Raw genomic sequence first — 16,777 nt, 5'->3', positions numbered from 1 at the left:
ATGCACTGCCCCTTTCCTGGGATGTTTGGGGGGATAGGAGACACTGGGGTCTTCTCCTGGACGTTGCTGTGGCAGACGTCCTCTACCTGCCCCAGCTGCTTGCATGTTATATGTGAAGCACCCAGTGATTTCCAGGAAGCACTGCATAAAAAGCTGGATACTTTTATTATTTTTGGGTGGTGAAATTAAATTTTGGCTCTGAAGTCCTTTTGATGTAAATATTTATGACAGCTTACTTTTTTTTAAATTAAACTAATCCTTGTTACTCCAAGGTAACCCTACAATAATAATCTGTTCTGCATTGCTTAATTCCCCCCGACAGTTGTAACCAGCCAATGAGTGTACGAAATATGATATCAAATATAACTGGAGAGATGTAGCCAGGGAGCATCCACCCACTTTTGCACTGAAGATCAGTGCAGAGGGACTTAATTTGCTTTGATTTTTAAGGAGCTGCATATATTTCAGCTCTCTCCCTTTTGGTTTTATTCCCTCTGTCTTAAAAGGTTGGGTTGTGTTGGTCAGATTTCCCCGGTTAAAATGCTGATGGAGAACAATACTACTGCCTGGTTGCTCTTAAAGAGCAGATGCGTGAAAGCACCTAACTTCTGCTGGGAAAGGGGGGTAGCAAATGTATAGAACCTTTGTCCTCCTCACAGGCACTACTTTTTCCCTGTAGGTATTGCTGAGTTTTCAAGATCCAGAAAAGGCAGGTAGCGTGTCCTAGAGTCTGGGTACTTCTTGCACAGGGAGCCATGCCAGGGCAGCCATTCTGTAGTAGTGCCTTATCTCTGCCTTCTTTTTCCAAAATCAACTTACTTGACACGTTCCCAGGTGATAAATGTTCAGTCTACTCACAGCTTTGTTTAGGTATATAAAGGACAGCGTATTTTACTGCACTTCCTTTTTCAGTGATTTACTTGTGCTAGCAGGGAGGGACACTTATTGCTCTGATTGCTCATGCATAACATTTTGTATATAAATAAGAAAATCTAATCATTTCTGAGTGCTCGAGTTGTGGCAAGAGTGAGCGGCTGGTGAAGTGGAGCCTGCAGCAGCGCTGACCTTACCAGCTGATGGAAAACCCCACTAATCAGTGAGATGTGCAGAATTGCCTTGCTTCACATGTTTTCCCCTTGTTATTCCCCACGCTGACGTTGAGGCTGAGGACAGGAGCACTCCTGTGAGGCTGTTAGGAGTAAACTGAGTCTCGCCTGAGGATGTTCTTAAAGAAAAAGTAGAGCTGGTGGCTATTTTTCTCATATTGGTGTAAATTTTGCGGAGTTTGCAGGCATCCAGGAGTCAAGGATCTGAACCTTGCTGCCCTTGTTCCTGTCTTCCTAGATACGACGAAGGCAGCTGAGGTTGCTCCCCCTTTGCTGTCGCTCTGCATCTCTCACGCTGCAGATTTACTGAGTGAACAGTCCAGCCAACTGGGAAATTTCACCAGGGAATATCAAGCCCCAGAGACCTTCCCCTTTTTTCTGCTGGCATCTTTCTGTCCAGATGTTTCTCCTCACTGTTCTGCATGGCTTGCCTGTGCCTGGAGCTAGGTTACACTGTGCCAGAGCTGGGCTGGCCACCAAGCCCTTCTCTGCTTAGTGCCTGTGTGTCAGGCTGCTTGCTGGAAGAGGCCAGGACCGCAGTTATCCAACGCAGCCATCAGACTTCACTGCTCTCTTGCTTCGGCCAATGTGCCCGTTTCTTTGCCATGTGATTCCTTTAGGATCTGGAGGAGCTAATCGTGAGCCCTCTCCTCCCCTTCAGCACGAAGGAGTATCTGCTGTGGGCAGGGGGAACAGAGTCCATCTGGACAATTAGCAGGACAGTAAGCCGGGGACCAGGCTGTGAGTCCTTACAAGCTCCTGGAGGCAGCTGAAAAAGCGTGAAGCAGAGGACGCTTAGAATTAAGTGTGGCTGATGGGCACCATTGCCTTCCATGTGTCCCCTGGAGCTACAGCAACGAGGGGTGCAGATACGAGATGAATAATGTCATGTATTTCTCTTGCATTACATGGTCTTTGGCCACGTGAAAAACCCCAGTGGGCAGCGCTGTTTTTCCCATTTTGCAGATATGGTCTAAGGAAAATGTGCCCAGGAAAATGTGGCATTTCATTGACCCAGCAGGTCGCCCACCTTTCGCTTCCAGGAGGGAAATGGTTTCCAGCTCTCTCTTGCCTTTCAAGGCAAGGATTTACATAGTTGTATTTGGCAGCACCGAAGGGTCTGCAATTATGTTAATTAGGCATTTTGGTTAAAAATCAGCTTTTTGTTAGAAAATAAACTTTTTTCTTGAAAAATACTAGGTCTAGAGCGAATCAAGAAAGGAGCTGGGATTCCTGCTGGTTCATATGCTCTGTGCTTGGGCTAATTTAAGATCACTTCAGTTGTTGTGATGTATTTGTTCCCCTAAACTTTTTATTATTATTCACTAGCATCTGTTTGTTAAACATTTAAATATTCCCACACCCAGAGCTTATTATTTCAGACATTTATAATGTACCCACCCATCAGTGATTTTGTTTTGGCAGACATAAAGCCAAACAGCTATTCCTTACAATTGCCAACAAAACTATTGTGATCCATTCATCTTTTTAAAAATCATCATCCAAATAGAAACCTATGCAGCAAATACGCTGTGAGCGCCGGTGAGAAGGGAAAACTGTCTGCTTGTCTGGTGGAAAGTAATTGCTATAGGCAAGGAACGGAGCTCCGACCTGGTTGTCGCTCCCTTAACCTCCCAGTCATTCCAGACAACTTCTGTGTTCCCAGGCTATTCACCCTCAGAATCTAAAAGACAGATTGAATAGAGGGGTGTTTTTTTTCACTGTATCATAAAGGCTGCCAGACTTGGCTCTGGCAGGCTTCGAGAAGGAATGCATTTCAGAGCAGAGCATTTCCCACTGTGAATGTCTCAGCCCCTCGCTGTCAGCAGGACAGAAATGAGAAGCAATCCTTTTGGTATGGGCTGGCCTGACCCTTTGCATTGCACTGGAGGGCAAGTATAGAGCCAGTACTGAGTGCGATTGCTGTGTGCTCCCTGGACACTCCAGTTTCGAAGGCATTCTGAAAAACTGAGCCTAGCAGGAGATTTGGCTCCTCCATAAAGTTCTGATTCATGCTCCTTGCAAGCTAAAGTTGGGCTGGCTTAGTTTATCTCTGCTTAAAAAATGCACTGGCAGAGTGCACAAGTCATGCGTGTTGCAGATCCTGGACAAGTCTGGGAGAAGTGGGGGGGTGACCCAGCCCTGGTTTTAAAATTATGATAAGCATGTGGCCATTTTAACACGTCCTTGGTAACAACCAGCCTCCGGTTCCAGCAAAGCCACGGCTCCTGCGAAGGCTCGCTGTAGGGGCTGAAGCTAGCCATGGTGCGGTGCAGGGCTGTGTGACTCTCCAGAGTGCTTTTCCCTGTTCTCATGTTGCTTGCGAAGAGGGTGTGTTGGTATTTGGTTGTGAGGGAAGCTGGGCTTCTGGGTTGCCCCATGGTGACCTCTTTGATAAGTGAAAACATTGCATGGACAGACACATCAGTTGCTCTCCCTGGGTTTGGTGGTGGGACTGGAAACCCAAGTAGGGACAAAAAGAGACACAACTTTCCTGTGGTAGGGGAAATGTCAGGAGGAAATTAATTTCCACCCACCCCACCCCCCCAAAACACAATGTTCCAGGTATGTATTCCAGATTGTATTGCAAAGCGCTACCGGTACCTGGTGCTTTGGGAACTGCAGGGCTGCAGTCCTACCATGTACCAGTTCTTCTGATCACCGAGTCTCTACATCTATCTGTTTCACTATCTGCTAATGGCTTCTGTCTGTTAAACGCAGGAGAAGCTGCTCTCTGTGCGAGCAGCTTGAAGCATTTAGGACTCATTAGACTCCAAAGGAAAGAGGCCTGTGCCACAAGCCAGAGGGGAGGAAGTGGAGTGGCAAGAGGATCCCGTTAGTGGCGAACACAAATAAACCCCAGACAGGAAGGAAAATCCTATAGGTCTGACTCAGAGCTGCAGTCCCGACACTGTGGCTTCAGGGACGAGTTCGACACAGGAGCTGAGCAGAGGGAAACCCTGTGGCTTGGCTTCTGCCCACACTGGACCCGAACGCCCTGAGCAAGCCCAGAGCCTGCAGCAAGGGTCCCACCTGCACCCACAGTTGCAGGGATGTCCACTTCTCTGGCGAGCACTGGCCGCTGAACTTATACGCCCAGGACTTGCATGCCGACCCACCATAAGGTATCAGGCATGTGCTTGGATAGGGGCTGCTCCTCCATCACCACCACACTGGTGAGAGAAGATGGGGATGAATTTAGCTGGTAATTGTTTCCTCTTCTCTCTCCTTGAACTTACTTGCCACTTTAAATATGCTTTATTCTGATAAGATGTTTAATGTGTGGGAGTCAACAGGCTTTTTTTTTTTTTTCTGGTATGGTGCTTTTGGCAAGAAGAGGACGTGCAGGGAATAGGTCCTGACAGTGATTCAAAAGATAGCGTTCCTGGGTGTTGTGCTGACCTGCTCTTCTCTTTCCATCTCTTCTGTTTCAGGGAAGATCCTCTTCCGCCGGAGTCACATCCGTGATGTTGCGGTCAAGCGCCTGATACCTATTGATGAATACTGCAAGGTAAGGGGAGTTTTCTAGCATCAACCAAAGATGAAACCACCTTGATCAGGCTCAATCCTGTTTGACTAGTAGTGTATAATATATATATACATATATATAGTGCCAGTGCTGGGAGAATGGGGAGTGTGGGCTATCCTCGACTATCGAACCCTTTCTGTGATGGAAACCCACCCACTGATTTGCTTTTCATTCCATGTGACTATTGCTGAGTGCTTGGAGGCCTGGGCTTGCAGGGTGCAGGGTGGCCCAGCTGTACAGCAGCTTGCACCCTGCTGCTGTGCTTTCCCTTTCTCTTCTCCATTCTCAAGCTGCAAACCAGAATGAGCTTTCCAGATAGGCTGGAAAGGACCTGGCTGCCTGGCCGTGTCCTGTCTGGTAGGTGGTTTGGAGTGAAATGGTTCTGTGCAGGACTAGGCTTGAAGGACTCGGTTCCTCAGGGAGCCATTCTTTTCCCATATATTGGGAACAGACCTGCGGTTTTATGTAGATGACAGCACTTTCTTGGTGGGATGGTCCCAAACAGGGATGTAAACTCCTGTTACTGGTTATGTAAAACAGTTATTTGCACAGGGTTAAGATGACGTGTACCTGCAGAATAGTATTGGAAGCTGACAGAGATGAGCCCCATACTCTTGAAGAAAGTAAGATTGTACTTAAGTAAAAGGCAAATTATGATGTTATGGCATTGAGGGGGGGGACACACAAAATACTGCAGTCCACAAAAAATTATTTTCACACAAATAAAGTATGCCACATCTCATCATGCTGAAGAAGTGCACTAGTACTTGCAGCAGCCATGAAATGGCCTGAAGGCAGGACCAGTACCTTCAAAATCCAGTCTGAATGCTGTTGAAAACATGCACAAAGATCACAAAACCTAAGGGAGAAGATGTGGAAATGGTGAAATATCCATCACGTTCCTCAGGTGCAGGAGGTGCAGCAGTGCCTATGGCCTAGGACTTTGCATGGTGAGAGAGACTGTGGGTTTTGGGACTCAGCCAGACCTATGGAAGGGATGTCGTGGCTGGAATAACAAGTACAAGGATAAAGGTGGATTAGTAAATGCGTCTTGACAGCTCTGCAGTGGGGCTGCGGGTGAAAACCACTGCGGGCCAGGATAGCAGATGAGAGCAGAGTGATGGAGATGTAGTACAAGGTGTGCTTGGACCTGTGTGCTCCATACAGCATGGGGGAAGCTGAGGGTGCCAGTAACCACTTGGCTCCAGCCAGGCATGGTCAGCCCCTTGTCTTCCGAGTCACTAAAAGGTGCCAGCTACATACAGACACACACAACTGTAAATTTAGTTTTTGGGAAGAAGAAGTCCCTAAGTGACAAGGTGCTGCAGCTGTCTCTTTCAGAATGATGCCATTAATGGCATAAAACATAATGAATCCATTTGACTTAACAACTGGAACATAATGGCTGATGTTATATGACCCACTTACAAAGCTGCTCTCTCCTCCTCCCGTTAATGCATTACCAAGTATTAACGTGCACACTGTGCCTGGCCTTCCAGTCGCTGCTATTTAACCGTAAAGCTGCTGAGCTGAAGGTGGGTGTGGGACCGAAGGCTGCAGAGATGTGGAACGAGCAAGCAGTCAGCAGAAGCAGAGGGATGTCCCTCCTGGGCTCATCGTGCTGCAGATCACAGCCGCAGGGTCCCAGCACACTCTTACTGCCGTGTTTATCGTTGGAGGCGGACATTGCATGTGCTTGGAGGGTGGTGGTGCAGAACAGAAATACAAAATATCTCCTCCAGCTTGGCCTTGCTGAGTGAGAATTGAGTGCTAGGTGAATATGTTGTGAACAACTTCCCACAGAAAGCTGTGTAAGAAAGTTTTTGCTTTCTTGCCATCTCCTGCGAAAGTAGGGTGTCTTTGTTTTCTGGGAGAGAGGTGGGTGAGATTTGGGGTGGAAGTAGGCAAGAGGAGCAAGGGAGGGAACCACTGCTTTCACAAGGCTTTTCACAAGGCTCTTGCTGAAGGGCTCTATTCTGAGCCGTACTGAAAAGCGTGGCAATTTAAGGTAAGGTGCAAGAAAGACAGCAAAAAAATCAGAGCAACTGGTAAGAGCAACCAGCTGCCAAATGAGACTTCAAACAACCATAGGAGTGACAAAGAAGGGGAGCGAAGGCCTGAAATATCTTCCCATTTCACCAGTTTATTCTCTTTGTGTTCTACATCTGTTGGTCTTTCCCGGGTGTGGGAACTGCCTTCCTCCTGTCCAAGGGGTTTTGAGAAAGTGTTAGTTGGAGGGTTGCCGAAGGAGTTGTGATTCTGTGATGCTCTGCCCCAGTGAGACTGGGTGGACCACTAAAACTTTGCTGCTAGAGAATAATCCTTTCTCACTCCCTGGAAAATGGATTTCAATGCAATAAGGCTTGTCTGTCTTTGGTAAGTGACCTTTCTCCTCAGGCTTGCAGGCAGCAGGGCAAGTAAGGTGGCTTGCTGTGGCTCCAACACCGTGGGCTGAAGCTGTGTTCTGAAGAGCCTCGCCGGTTCATGCCTTTGAGTGGCAGAGCCAGAGGTGGGACAGATGTCACGCTCTTTCTGCCACTATTTTTTATTTGGTGTCCATACCTGCTGTAGACCATGGCCAGCTAGACCACAGAGTGGCTTGCCGGACTCGGCCACCACTGTGCCAGCTGAGTCAGCTGCAGGTGGGCTTACTTCAAGATGTCCTGAGGCATGAGCTTTGGGTCCTGCCTTTCAGCCTTCCAGCCCAGGGTGTTTTCTGTGATCATCCCCTGCTATCAGAGGACACGGAGCCTGCTCCAGGCCACAAAATCAGAGTGATTTTGGCGTGGGAGAAATTGTGTAGATCATGGGATGCCTGGAACTGGGGAGTGGTACCCACATGGGAATGGCATCCGTACAAAACTTGGTCTTTGAATATCCCTTCCCTGGACCCAAAAGCCATGGAGCGAGGAGTTTTCTCTCTACAGTTCACATGATCTTGATCGCAGCTGGCCCATGATTAGTGGTCTGACTGTCTGCTGTGCTGGCAGTGACAGACTGTGTGCAGAATGGCTGCAAGGGCTTTTGGGGGCCAGCAATTAGGTCAATATGGAGCCACAACTGATCTGTGTGGTATCCCCAGGGCTTTGCAGATGTGGCTTTGTCTCTGATATAGAAATGAGTGGAGGCTTGGTTTGCCCATACTGCTGTCACGAGACTGCTGTGACAGCACATGAAGGGGAGAGGGAATTATACAGAAAACTGGTCAAACGTCTGCTCCAGGTCGGGTTGCAGCACTGCTCCCTGATTTCAGATTGTCCCTTTTTCAATTGCATGGTGTTTTTTTACTTTCTGCAGTCACCCTCACCCGTGGCCCTGTTCCCTCCCACGAGCAGAGAGCAGGGCAGGGCCCTCTGCCAGGCAACTGCCTATCCCTCCTTCCCTGCCCAGCCCTCGCTGCAGCCCATGCTGGAAAGGACCTGCAAGGGCTCCAGCTCAAGGCAAATATTGCTGGCCCAAGACTCTGCCTCCAGCTCCCACAGACATGCGCATTCCCACCCTGCCAGTCCCACCATTGAAGCCTGTCTTTTTGCAATGGGCTTTCTTGAAGGGAAAGGAGAAAAGCAGAGGCAGCTTGTAGTCCCTGCCGTTCGACAACACGCGTAGCAGCCTTCCAGCCCTTGCCCTGATGAACTGGTGTCTGTGCTTTTGCCTCCTGTTGCTCCTCTCCCTGCCTCTTCCCGAGCTGCCATTGCTCAACGGAGCATTTCTGGGATGTGCTGGTCAGGGCTGATGGCACTGAGAGTCTGCCGTGTGTAAACTGTCCCATCTTTCCTGAGGATGATGGCTGGGAAACTGAGCCCTGCCATGGCCAGAAGCTACCTGCTGGGATCAATGTCCCCGTGGCTCTTGCCCTGCGAGGGCACATCTGTCCAAAAGGCTGGTGCTGGGCTGAGCAGGGCCTAGGCAGTCTCTGCTTATTCTCCTTTAGTCATCAGTTGCAGCTGGGGTGGTGTGGTGGGTGTAACTGAGGGCTGTCTGGGTCTTGCTCCACTCTGGTGTGTGTTTGCTGTAGCTCTCCCCAGCCTGGCTCTGCACTCCTGTGTTCTGGAACCACATGGGTGCCGAGCTCGTTGCTGTGACCCAGTCCCCTGTGCTCTGAGAGCCTGTCCTTACTCGTCTCCTGGCTCAGTCTTGATGCTTCCCATCACCGGTGTCACTGTTTGATTCGCAGGCTCTGATCCAGCTGCCTCCCTACATCTCCCAGTGCGAGGAGGTTCTCCAGTTCTTTGAGACACGACCTGATGACTTGACGCCCCCCAAAGAGTAAGTTTGTTGGGTGACTGCTGCTGTCGGGGTGGTGATGAAACACAAACTGCCTTGAACTTGCTGGTATCCATAAGAGTCTGACATTTGTCAGTGGTTCCCCCTGCGAGTCACAGATCTGGGATATGGAAGTTTTCTTAGAGAGGGAATGGGGTCTGTGCAGCTTGAGGTGGACACCTCTGCCCACTCAGCTGACTCCTGGTGTAGCCTTCTCCAGCAGGGAAGTGGAAACGCTTCTCTGGGAGTCTCCTCATGAGCCACTTTCTGCTTGCAAATGCTGGTTTCAGAAACAGTCAGTCTGAAAAGCCTCATTTCACATGGTTACTAACGGCCTCTGCCTTGTTTGAAAGGCTCTTTCCCTTAGCCATGTCCATGAGCCCCATCCGTAACAATGCTCCAGAGTCTTTCCATGCAAAACAAGGAATGTTTGCAAGGAATCTCGCGTGCCTTACGCAACTCTGTGTGGTTATAAGTCTTGTGACTATGAGCTACTTTGGCCGGGAGCCACCCATCTCTTACTAATCACAAGCAGCATAAATCTGAGCAGCCGCCTCCATCTCCTGCTATGCTGCTCTCTCTTTTTATGCTGCATGTGACACGATGCGCAGCTCTACCAAAGGCTGAGCAATGGAGGAGTCTTGATTAATTGTGAGAGGAAAGGCAGTAAATTGATTTGACATCATTCTGTATTGGAAGGGTGTGGTGGTAGATAAAGGGATTTTGTTTTTCTCCTCTGAGCAGCAACACTTAGCCTTTCAGGTCTCCAGCTAAGCATTATGCTTCTGTGGACTATATATTCCCCCTGGCTTTTCAATTTTTTTTAATTCTTTCTCTTAATTCCCTCTTCCCCGCTATCCCTGCTTTCCTCCTTTGGCTCCTGTCTCTATTTGCTTGGCCTGTCGTCATTGCTCCTGCAGCTCGAGGTCACTTGATGAGATTTGTCTGAGGGCCCTGGAGCCCATTAACTAATTGCTTGCTGTCGGCTGGCGCTCTCATCCATCCAGCCCAGCTATTGCTCACCACTTAACCTGCGACCCCGGCAGCCATCCCTCAGCAAAGGCGGCAGCTCCGGGGCAAGCAAGAGGCACAAGGAAAAGACGAGCTTGCAAGGACATTGGGTGGGGGCCTATCACAGGGGTTAACAGCCCCTGGGGCTGTTCTGGGACATGCAGGGCTTCCCGTGCCATGAGTCTTAGAGCCCTGTGTGAGAGGTGGTGAGCTGCATTGCAAAGGGAGTCACTTATTGAACCTGCCTGTAGCTGAGGCACCGTCACACGTGGTGGATTGAAGAGCAGCTTCAGTCTTGTACCCTGTTTCCTCACCCTTATTTTGTCTTGTAGACTGAGCCAGAAATCAGGTGGGGTGCCCGCTGTGGCCAGAACAAGGAGCACATTCAGATGTGGAGACCTTTGGATGCTGGGCCCCAGAGCGGTGTAGCTCTGCTCTGTTTAAAGCTGTAGCTCCTGGCCATCCAGCCGAACAGCAGTAAGTGCTGTGTCCCTCGTTGTCTCCCTGATTTGGGTCCAAGAGACAAGGGTTGTGGAGGCGTCAGCCCGAAGCCCGATCCCCCCCCAGAGCGGGGTCCGTCCTCAGGTACATCCTGCAGCGTCCTGCGGGACTGCTGAGCAGCTCTCGGGTGCAAAATTGCACTCACTGCAAAATTGCCATGTGTTTGGGAGTGTTTGGTCGTTGCAGTGCTGGATGGGCGAGCGGGTGACACACCACTGAATCCGGCAGTGGGTCATGCTCTGTCCCGCTGCCTGCTCCTCTCCGGGAAGGAGAGGTGAGCCTGCAGCACGCCAAAGGACTTAGCAGGTGACTCTTGTCCCTTTGCCTCCAGCGGCAAAATTCTACAGCATCTCAAGGACATCTCTGTTGTGTTTCCTATCCCAGCCTGAATGCCAGAGGGGTATTTATTAGCTACAATTCAAAATGCTAATTAATAAAAGTCCTTGACTCTGTCCTCTGGAGAGATTGGTGGGAGCCCTTTCCCGAGCCCCGAATGCTGGCAGGGCGCCAGCTTACCAATAACGAGATGAGAGCTGTGATAGACGGCTGGGCTGGAGCAGACGTGATGGCGTGTCTGGGGTTTGGCCGGATGTCATCAGTCATCCAACAGATAAATACTTTTCTCCGGGAATTTGAAAGGGAGCCAGGCCACGAACAGAGTCAAAAAAAAAAAAAAAAAGGCAGCTTTTTTATGCTGGCTGGCTGAAAGGCGGGAATGAGGGAGGGAAAAAGGACTGGTCAGCGTGCTCGGTGCCAAGCCAAGTAGCCACTCTTGCAGCACCGCGGCCGGGACCCTTCCAGCTCCCCGTCCCGCGCCTCGGCTTCTGCAGCTGACCCCTCGGGTCGCAGGATGCCCCCGGGACTGGTGGCTGGTGGCAGTGAAGGGGATGTGCCTTTGGGTGCTATTGGATGCACCCTTGGCTTGATATTTTTTCTGGGGCATGGGCAGAGCATCCACCGAACTCACGTCACCCCAAAATGTGAAACCACTTTCAGGGGCCACAGCTGACTGTGGTCTGCGAAGCTCTCAGTCTAATTGCAAAGCATGAATTAAGTCCTTGGATCTGGCAGCATTTGGGAATGGGGAGAGGAGGTTGTACAGCCCATGCGTCTATCTCCAGGCCCTTGTGGTGTCTGCTCTCCCCAGCGCTGGAGCTCTTGCTGGGCTGAGCCAGGGCTTTCCTTCTGCTTTGCTGCAGTGCAGCTCCCTCAGTGCCCCTTTGCCGGTGGTGGGAGCACCAACAAAAACAGGTCACTGCTGGCTGCCAGCCCTGCAAGCTGTGTTCCTCAGCCCTTCTCCATCTCTCGGCTGCTCTGCAAGCCCCAGCCCTGCGGCTGGTATGTGCAAAGGAAGATTGAGTGGACAGGGCCTGAACAGAAAGGGAAAGAGTCAAATGCTGACTTTGTGCATCCTTTTTCCCCCATCGCTTCCACGTGGGCAGTTGATCACAGCCGAAAGCGGAGCTGTGACAGGAGTCCCTGGCAGTCAGAGGGAGGTGAAGCCCTTCCTCCATCCCCTCCGCGCACCCCCGCCAACTTTCCAGTATCCTCCTGCCGAGAGGGACCACTTCAAACAGGAGAACAGATTGAGGTTGTGGTGTTTCCACTGGCAGCTATCATCAGTGGCTTTTGTGACGTGGATCTGTGTCCAGCAATCTCTGGACTGAGATAACTCAGCTGCTTCCACCTCGGAGGCTGCCCGGTGGTGGGTCAGAGTGGGGCTGTAATCCGGAGGGACTGTTTACATTTGGAAAGAGGTGACTCCACAGAGCCGTGGAGGGGGACAGGAGGGGAGAAGAGAAGTGGTTATGGAAAGAGAAATCCTCCAGAAAATTAGCATCTGTGGGGACATGGGATTTTTTTCCCTGGTGTTGGATGGAAGCCCTGTGAAAACCTTAGTTTCAAAGAAGAGAAATCATCAAATTCCTGCTTCCCGTGTATCTCAGCAGGTCTGACCAGCAGCAGGATGCTTGGCTGTTGAGGTGGGAAGTTGCTATGTGCACCCCCCTTACCTCCCATCCACCCTCTTTCAATTTAAAGCTGTTTTTAGCCACAACAGAGAGTTTCTGGAATAAGACTGGGGAAGTCTGAATGGCGGGGCACAAGGCCACTGCTGAGTCAAAGCATTCAGCCGCTAACTCTCCTCACCAGCTGAATTTCGGCTCTGCGACATGGGGGAGCCCAGGTTAACTCTGTAGTGAAGCATGATCCAAAGTGGTTATTTAATAATTGCCCACAGTGTGCAAGCGGGGTGCGCTGGGGAAGGAGCCGTCATCGTGCTGCTCCCAGGGGCTGCGGAGCTGCTGTCCTCTGTACAGGAGATACCCCTGGCTGTGAGAATCCTCTTTCATTAAAAGCATTCTTCATTGTTCTCTTGTTCATAGCTGGGCATCCCATCATATATAAGACACTTAAAGTTGTTGTTTTGAACCTTTTAGCTTATGAGACTGATATTTTTTTTTTTTTCCAGTGGGGGTACAGGCACCTGTAGAGCAAATTTACCATCTCTTAACATGCTTAAAAGAAGTCCTGGAACACCCCTCCTCATTCCCTCTGGGGGCTGTGGATTCACAGTTTGAAAGCTACTGGCTTCAGGAGGTCCTGATGTCTTTAAAAGGCATAAATTCCTCTTCTGTAAGGTATCTTTGTCCTTATGTGCTGGGTCTGTCAGTCCAGCCAGCCTCCTGCAAAGGGAGGGCAGGGCCAGAAGGCTGGCATGGGCTCCCTGGCTGCCCAGACAGCATGCGGAGGCTTGGTGCGGGATTGGGGTGGGCAGCAGTCCCGGCACCAGTGCTCTCTGAAGGCTTGTTAAGGGCTCAAGACCTCTACAAGAGCAGATGATAGCGGAGGTGGAGCCTGTCTCTCAGCAGAGGCTGCGGTGCATGGGGTTACATCTGTGCCCGTCCTGTCCCTGGAGATCCCAGCTGGGGGTTTGGCCCATGAACTTCAGCTGCTGCTCCTCCCTGCTTGCTGAGGTTGCTTGGCTTTCCCAGCCGCTACCACCCAAAGAGGTGTACTGGGAGCAGTGCTTTCCGCCTGCTGGGTGGGCCGTGGGGTGATGGGAACCAGAGAAACCGCACATCTGACTTGCCTAGGCTGCAGATGGGTGAGAAACCTCCTCCTGCTGCCACTAAGCAAACATCCTTCAGGACAGGCATTGTGCCCGTCACTTGGGCTGCCGCTTCCCGGTTGAGCTGATTTCAAAGCTGTTAGTGTGAAGTGAGGGTGGGCAGCTTTCCCTGCTGCCGTCTCAGCTGGTGGCATTGCTGCGGGGCTGTGCTCTGCGTGGGAAGGTGGCCCCTGGCGCTTGGTTCTCTCCTGGCAGGAAGGCAGCCGGGGGTGTCCCTTTGGCCTTGGTCTGCTGACAGCAGTGGGTCCCTGCCCCAGCTTCCCAGCACTCACGGGTCTTGGTGGCTGCAGCTTCTGCTGCCACGGTTTATGGTTATACACCCCAAAGACGTTGAAAACAGGGAGGGGAAGCACTGAGGAACTATGTTTTCATTCCAGTGATGTCTTCTAGCTCTGGCACTGAGCTGTAGGCAGGCACGAAGCCTCCCTGAGGATTTTGATCCAAGGTACTGGTCTGTGCTTTGCTGCTGCCTGTCGGGAGGCGAGCAACGCCCAGGGCCAGGGTCTCTCCGTGGTGGCCTAGAGCCCACCTGGCGTTTGCCGCCACACGGCAGGAGCTGGAGAGGTTGGGTTGCACTCTCAGCAGAAGTTTCACTGCAGTTTCCACACCCTAGGCAGAGGGGCTGCCTCTCTTCCCCTCCTTCTCCCAGCTTGCTGGAGGATAGCTCTTTTTCTCCTTCCTCCCACAAGCCTGGCGTGCCAGAACTCTTTGTTCTCCTGGGGCACCAGCAAGACGTCCCTGTCACTTTGGCTGTCATGTGGGGCTGCAGCATTGCAGCTCCTCTGGGTGAACACACACTGGGCAAACTCCACTTGCAGCAGGGCCGCTGATGGCAGCCAAAGCCTGGGACAGCTTTAAAAATTATTTTCTTCCTTCCTTTATGTACATGCAAGCACCTGAGTCACCCTCTGAGCTCACATCCCCAGCTTGCATTCCTGCTATTTCTCCCAAACAGCCCTTGGCTAAAGGGGGAGGATTTTGGAGTGTTTCAAGGGCAGTTCAACTCTGCTGCTGTGGATGGTTTCCTTGCTGGGGTGGAGGACCAAGCACGGAGGGAGTAACCCAGCTCTTCCGTGAATGGGAAGGGAAACATCACGGGCAGGAGAAGGGGGACGGCGGGTGAAGCATCACCAGCGGGAAAAAGGGGATGCCAGTGGAAGCATCACCAGTGGGAGAAGGGGGGCGGCAGGACCCCAGTCTCACATGTGGGCTGAATCCAAGCTCTGCTGGAATGGCTGTGCCATCCGGGCTGGAAGGTGAATGATGATGAGCTGGGACCTGACCAGATGAGGAAGTGTGTGCTGCTAATGAGGTTATGCCTGCAGCAACTTCAGCAGCCTGTCGTTATTCTATTAATATCGAAGCCCTGGTGACGTGCAGTTGGGTGGGGGTGGCACTGGCAGTCGCAGTAATGGATTGCTTCCCGCATGCAGACTGACAGGGACTCCAGGCAGGCACCAGCCCCACTAAAGGGTCTAGAGCACAAGTCTTGTAAGGAGCAGTTGAGGAACTGGGATTGTTTAGTCTGGAGAAGAGAAGGATGAGGAGATACCTTATCGCTCTCTACAGCTACCTGAAAGGAGGTTGTAGTGAGGTGGGTGTTGGTCTCTTCTCCCAAGTAACTAGTGATAGGACGAGAGGAAATGGCCTCAAGTTGTGTCAGGGGAGGTTTAGATTGGATATTAGGAAAAATTTCTTTACTGAAAGAGTGATCAGGCATTGGAACAGGGTGAGTCCCCATCCCTGGAGATGTTTAAGAGACGTGTGGATCTGGCACTTCAGGACACAGTTTAGCAGACATGGTGGTGATGGATTGACGGTTGGACTTGATGATTTTAGAGGTCATTTCCAACCTTAATGATTCTACGATTCTATGATTTTAGAATCAGAGACGGGAGAACTGGGCTAAAATGAGAATCAGCCCTGATGGGATCTGACTGTGCCAGCTTGTCCTTTCCATATGGGCTAATTGAAAGGTCCTGCTTAAGGCTACAGTGCTGGCAGCCATCGGTGGGTAAAAGACTTCTGTTTGGTCCAAAGCACCAGAAGAAGATGCTGGACAGAAACATGTTTCCATTATTACAGTAGGGACCAAATCTGTTCTTTTCCCCTGTTTCCATAAATTGGAAATGCAGACTTGTAGCCAGTGTCTTCCAGAAGCAAATCTCTTCCTGCTTCCCCATAGCTTTTCATGTGTTTACCTTCCCTTGTAGCTGGGCTGTGCCAGGAGCAAACATTTTGCTTGTCACCCTTGAAAAGTGTTTGGCAGGTAATAGGGGCATGAACTCCTGGGCCAGGTGACAGCAGATTTAATAGAAAAAGGGGAGGCTCAGGTCCTTGCTCCAAGATGGAGTGACGGCCCCAGTTAGGAAGCCATTCCAGGAGCTTTTGCTGGTAAACTAGAGATCTCTGAGTTGATGGGTGTAGGTTTGGATAAGGATGCTTGCTGGCTTGTGGCTTTTGAGCCATGTCCTGCTATCCAGACAAATTACAGCTTGCATAACGAATTGTGTATTTTGCAGTTCTGCTGGTGCCTACGTGCAGATTCACCAGGAGCTCGGGCTAGCTCTCAGCTCCAAGTTAGTGGTCTCCTTTACTGTCTGCTGAGAACTGTCTTTCCTAGATGACAGCAGACAGAAATATCACAGGAGTTGAATCCATTCTGCAAAAATACACTTTGCCGCAGCACAAGCCCCTTGCATGGACAGAGTCCTTGATTTTCTGTGCTAACAGGGCAGCTTTCTGTGCCCAAAGGTTCAGTTTGGCTGACTCTCCAGTGGGTAAACCCAGGAGCAACGCCGACACCGCAGCGTCGGGGACAGGGACTCCATTCAGTGCTCAGTGGAACGTTCGCTAAACATCAGTTCTCCCAGACAAGAGCTCTGTTGTACCCCAGTTCTCAGTCTGTCTTGTCTGTATATAGTTTTCTAAGACTTCTAACATCTCCAAGCTTGCTGGATACTCACAAGATGAACTACCTCCTGACAGCTATTTTGATGGCATTACTGTATTACAGAAGGATTTTTTTTTACAAGAGCTAGTTGTTGGGTTTTTTTTTTCTGTGGGAGATGTTTTCTTGGAACGGTGACCTCAGATCCGCCTCATCTTGCATGTTGATTGTGGCTCCTGTGTGGCTGGGTCTGCAGCAGCTGGAGTTGTCTTCCTTAAGTTGGTGTAACAGTTATTCTCTAGACACTGTCCTAGCCTTTAGGGTTTTCTTGGTTTTATAGCTCATGT

The 16,777-nt window shown here is 50.7% G+C and overlaps 1 protein-coding gene across 5 annotated transcripts in view; it reads left to right on the top strand.

The window, feature by feature from the left end:
* The window catches only part of SH3PXD2B (SH3 and PX domains 2B), an 82,075-nt gene that overhangs the window by 43,543 nt on the left and 21,755 nt on the right, over nt 1-16,777 (top strand). For all 5 annotated transcript variants that reach the window (XM_075441901.1, XM_075441900.1, XM_075441898.1 and 2 more), the window contains exons 4-5: nt 4,541-4,617; nt 8,810-8,901. In XM_075441901.1, the coding sequence (XP_075298016.1) occupies nt 4,541-4,617; nt 8,810-8,901 (169 nt within the window). The remainder of the gene's footprint in view (nt 1-4,540; nt 4,618-8,809; nt 8,902-16,777) is intronic.

The sequence above is a fragment of the Opisthocomus hoazin genome, chromosome 22 (assembly GCF_030867145.1).
Source record: "Opisthocomus hoazin isolate bOpiHoa1 chromosome 22, bOpiHoa1.hap1, whole genome shotgun sequence".
In the NCBI taxonomy this organism is placed as follows: Eukaryota; Metazoa; Chordata; class Aves; order Opisthocomiformes; family Opisthocomidae; genus Opisthocomus; species Opisthocomus hoazin.
The sequence above is the reverse complement of the archived record's forward strand: the minus strand, read 5'-3'. Positions and strand labels throughout refer to the sequence as shown.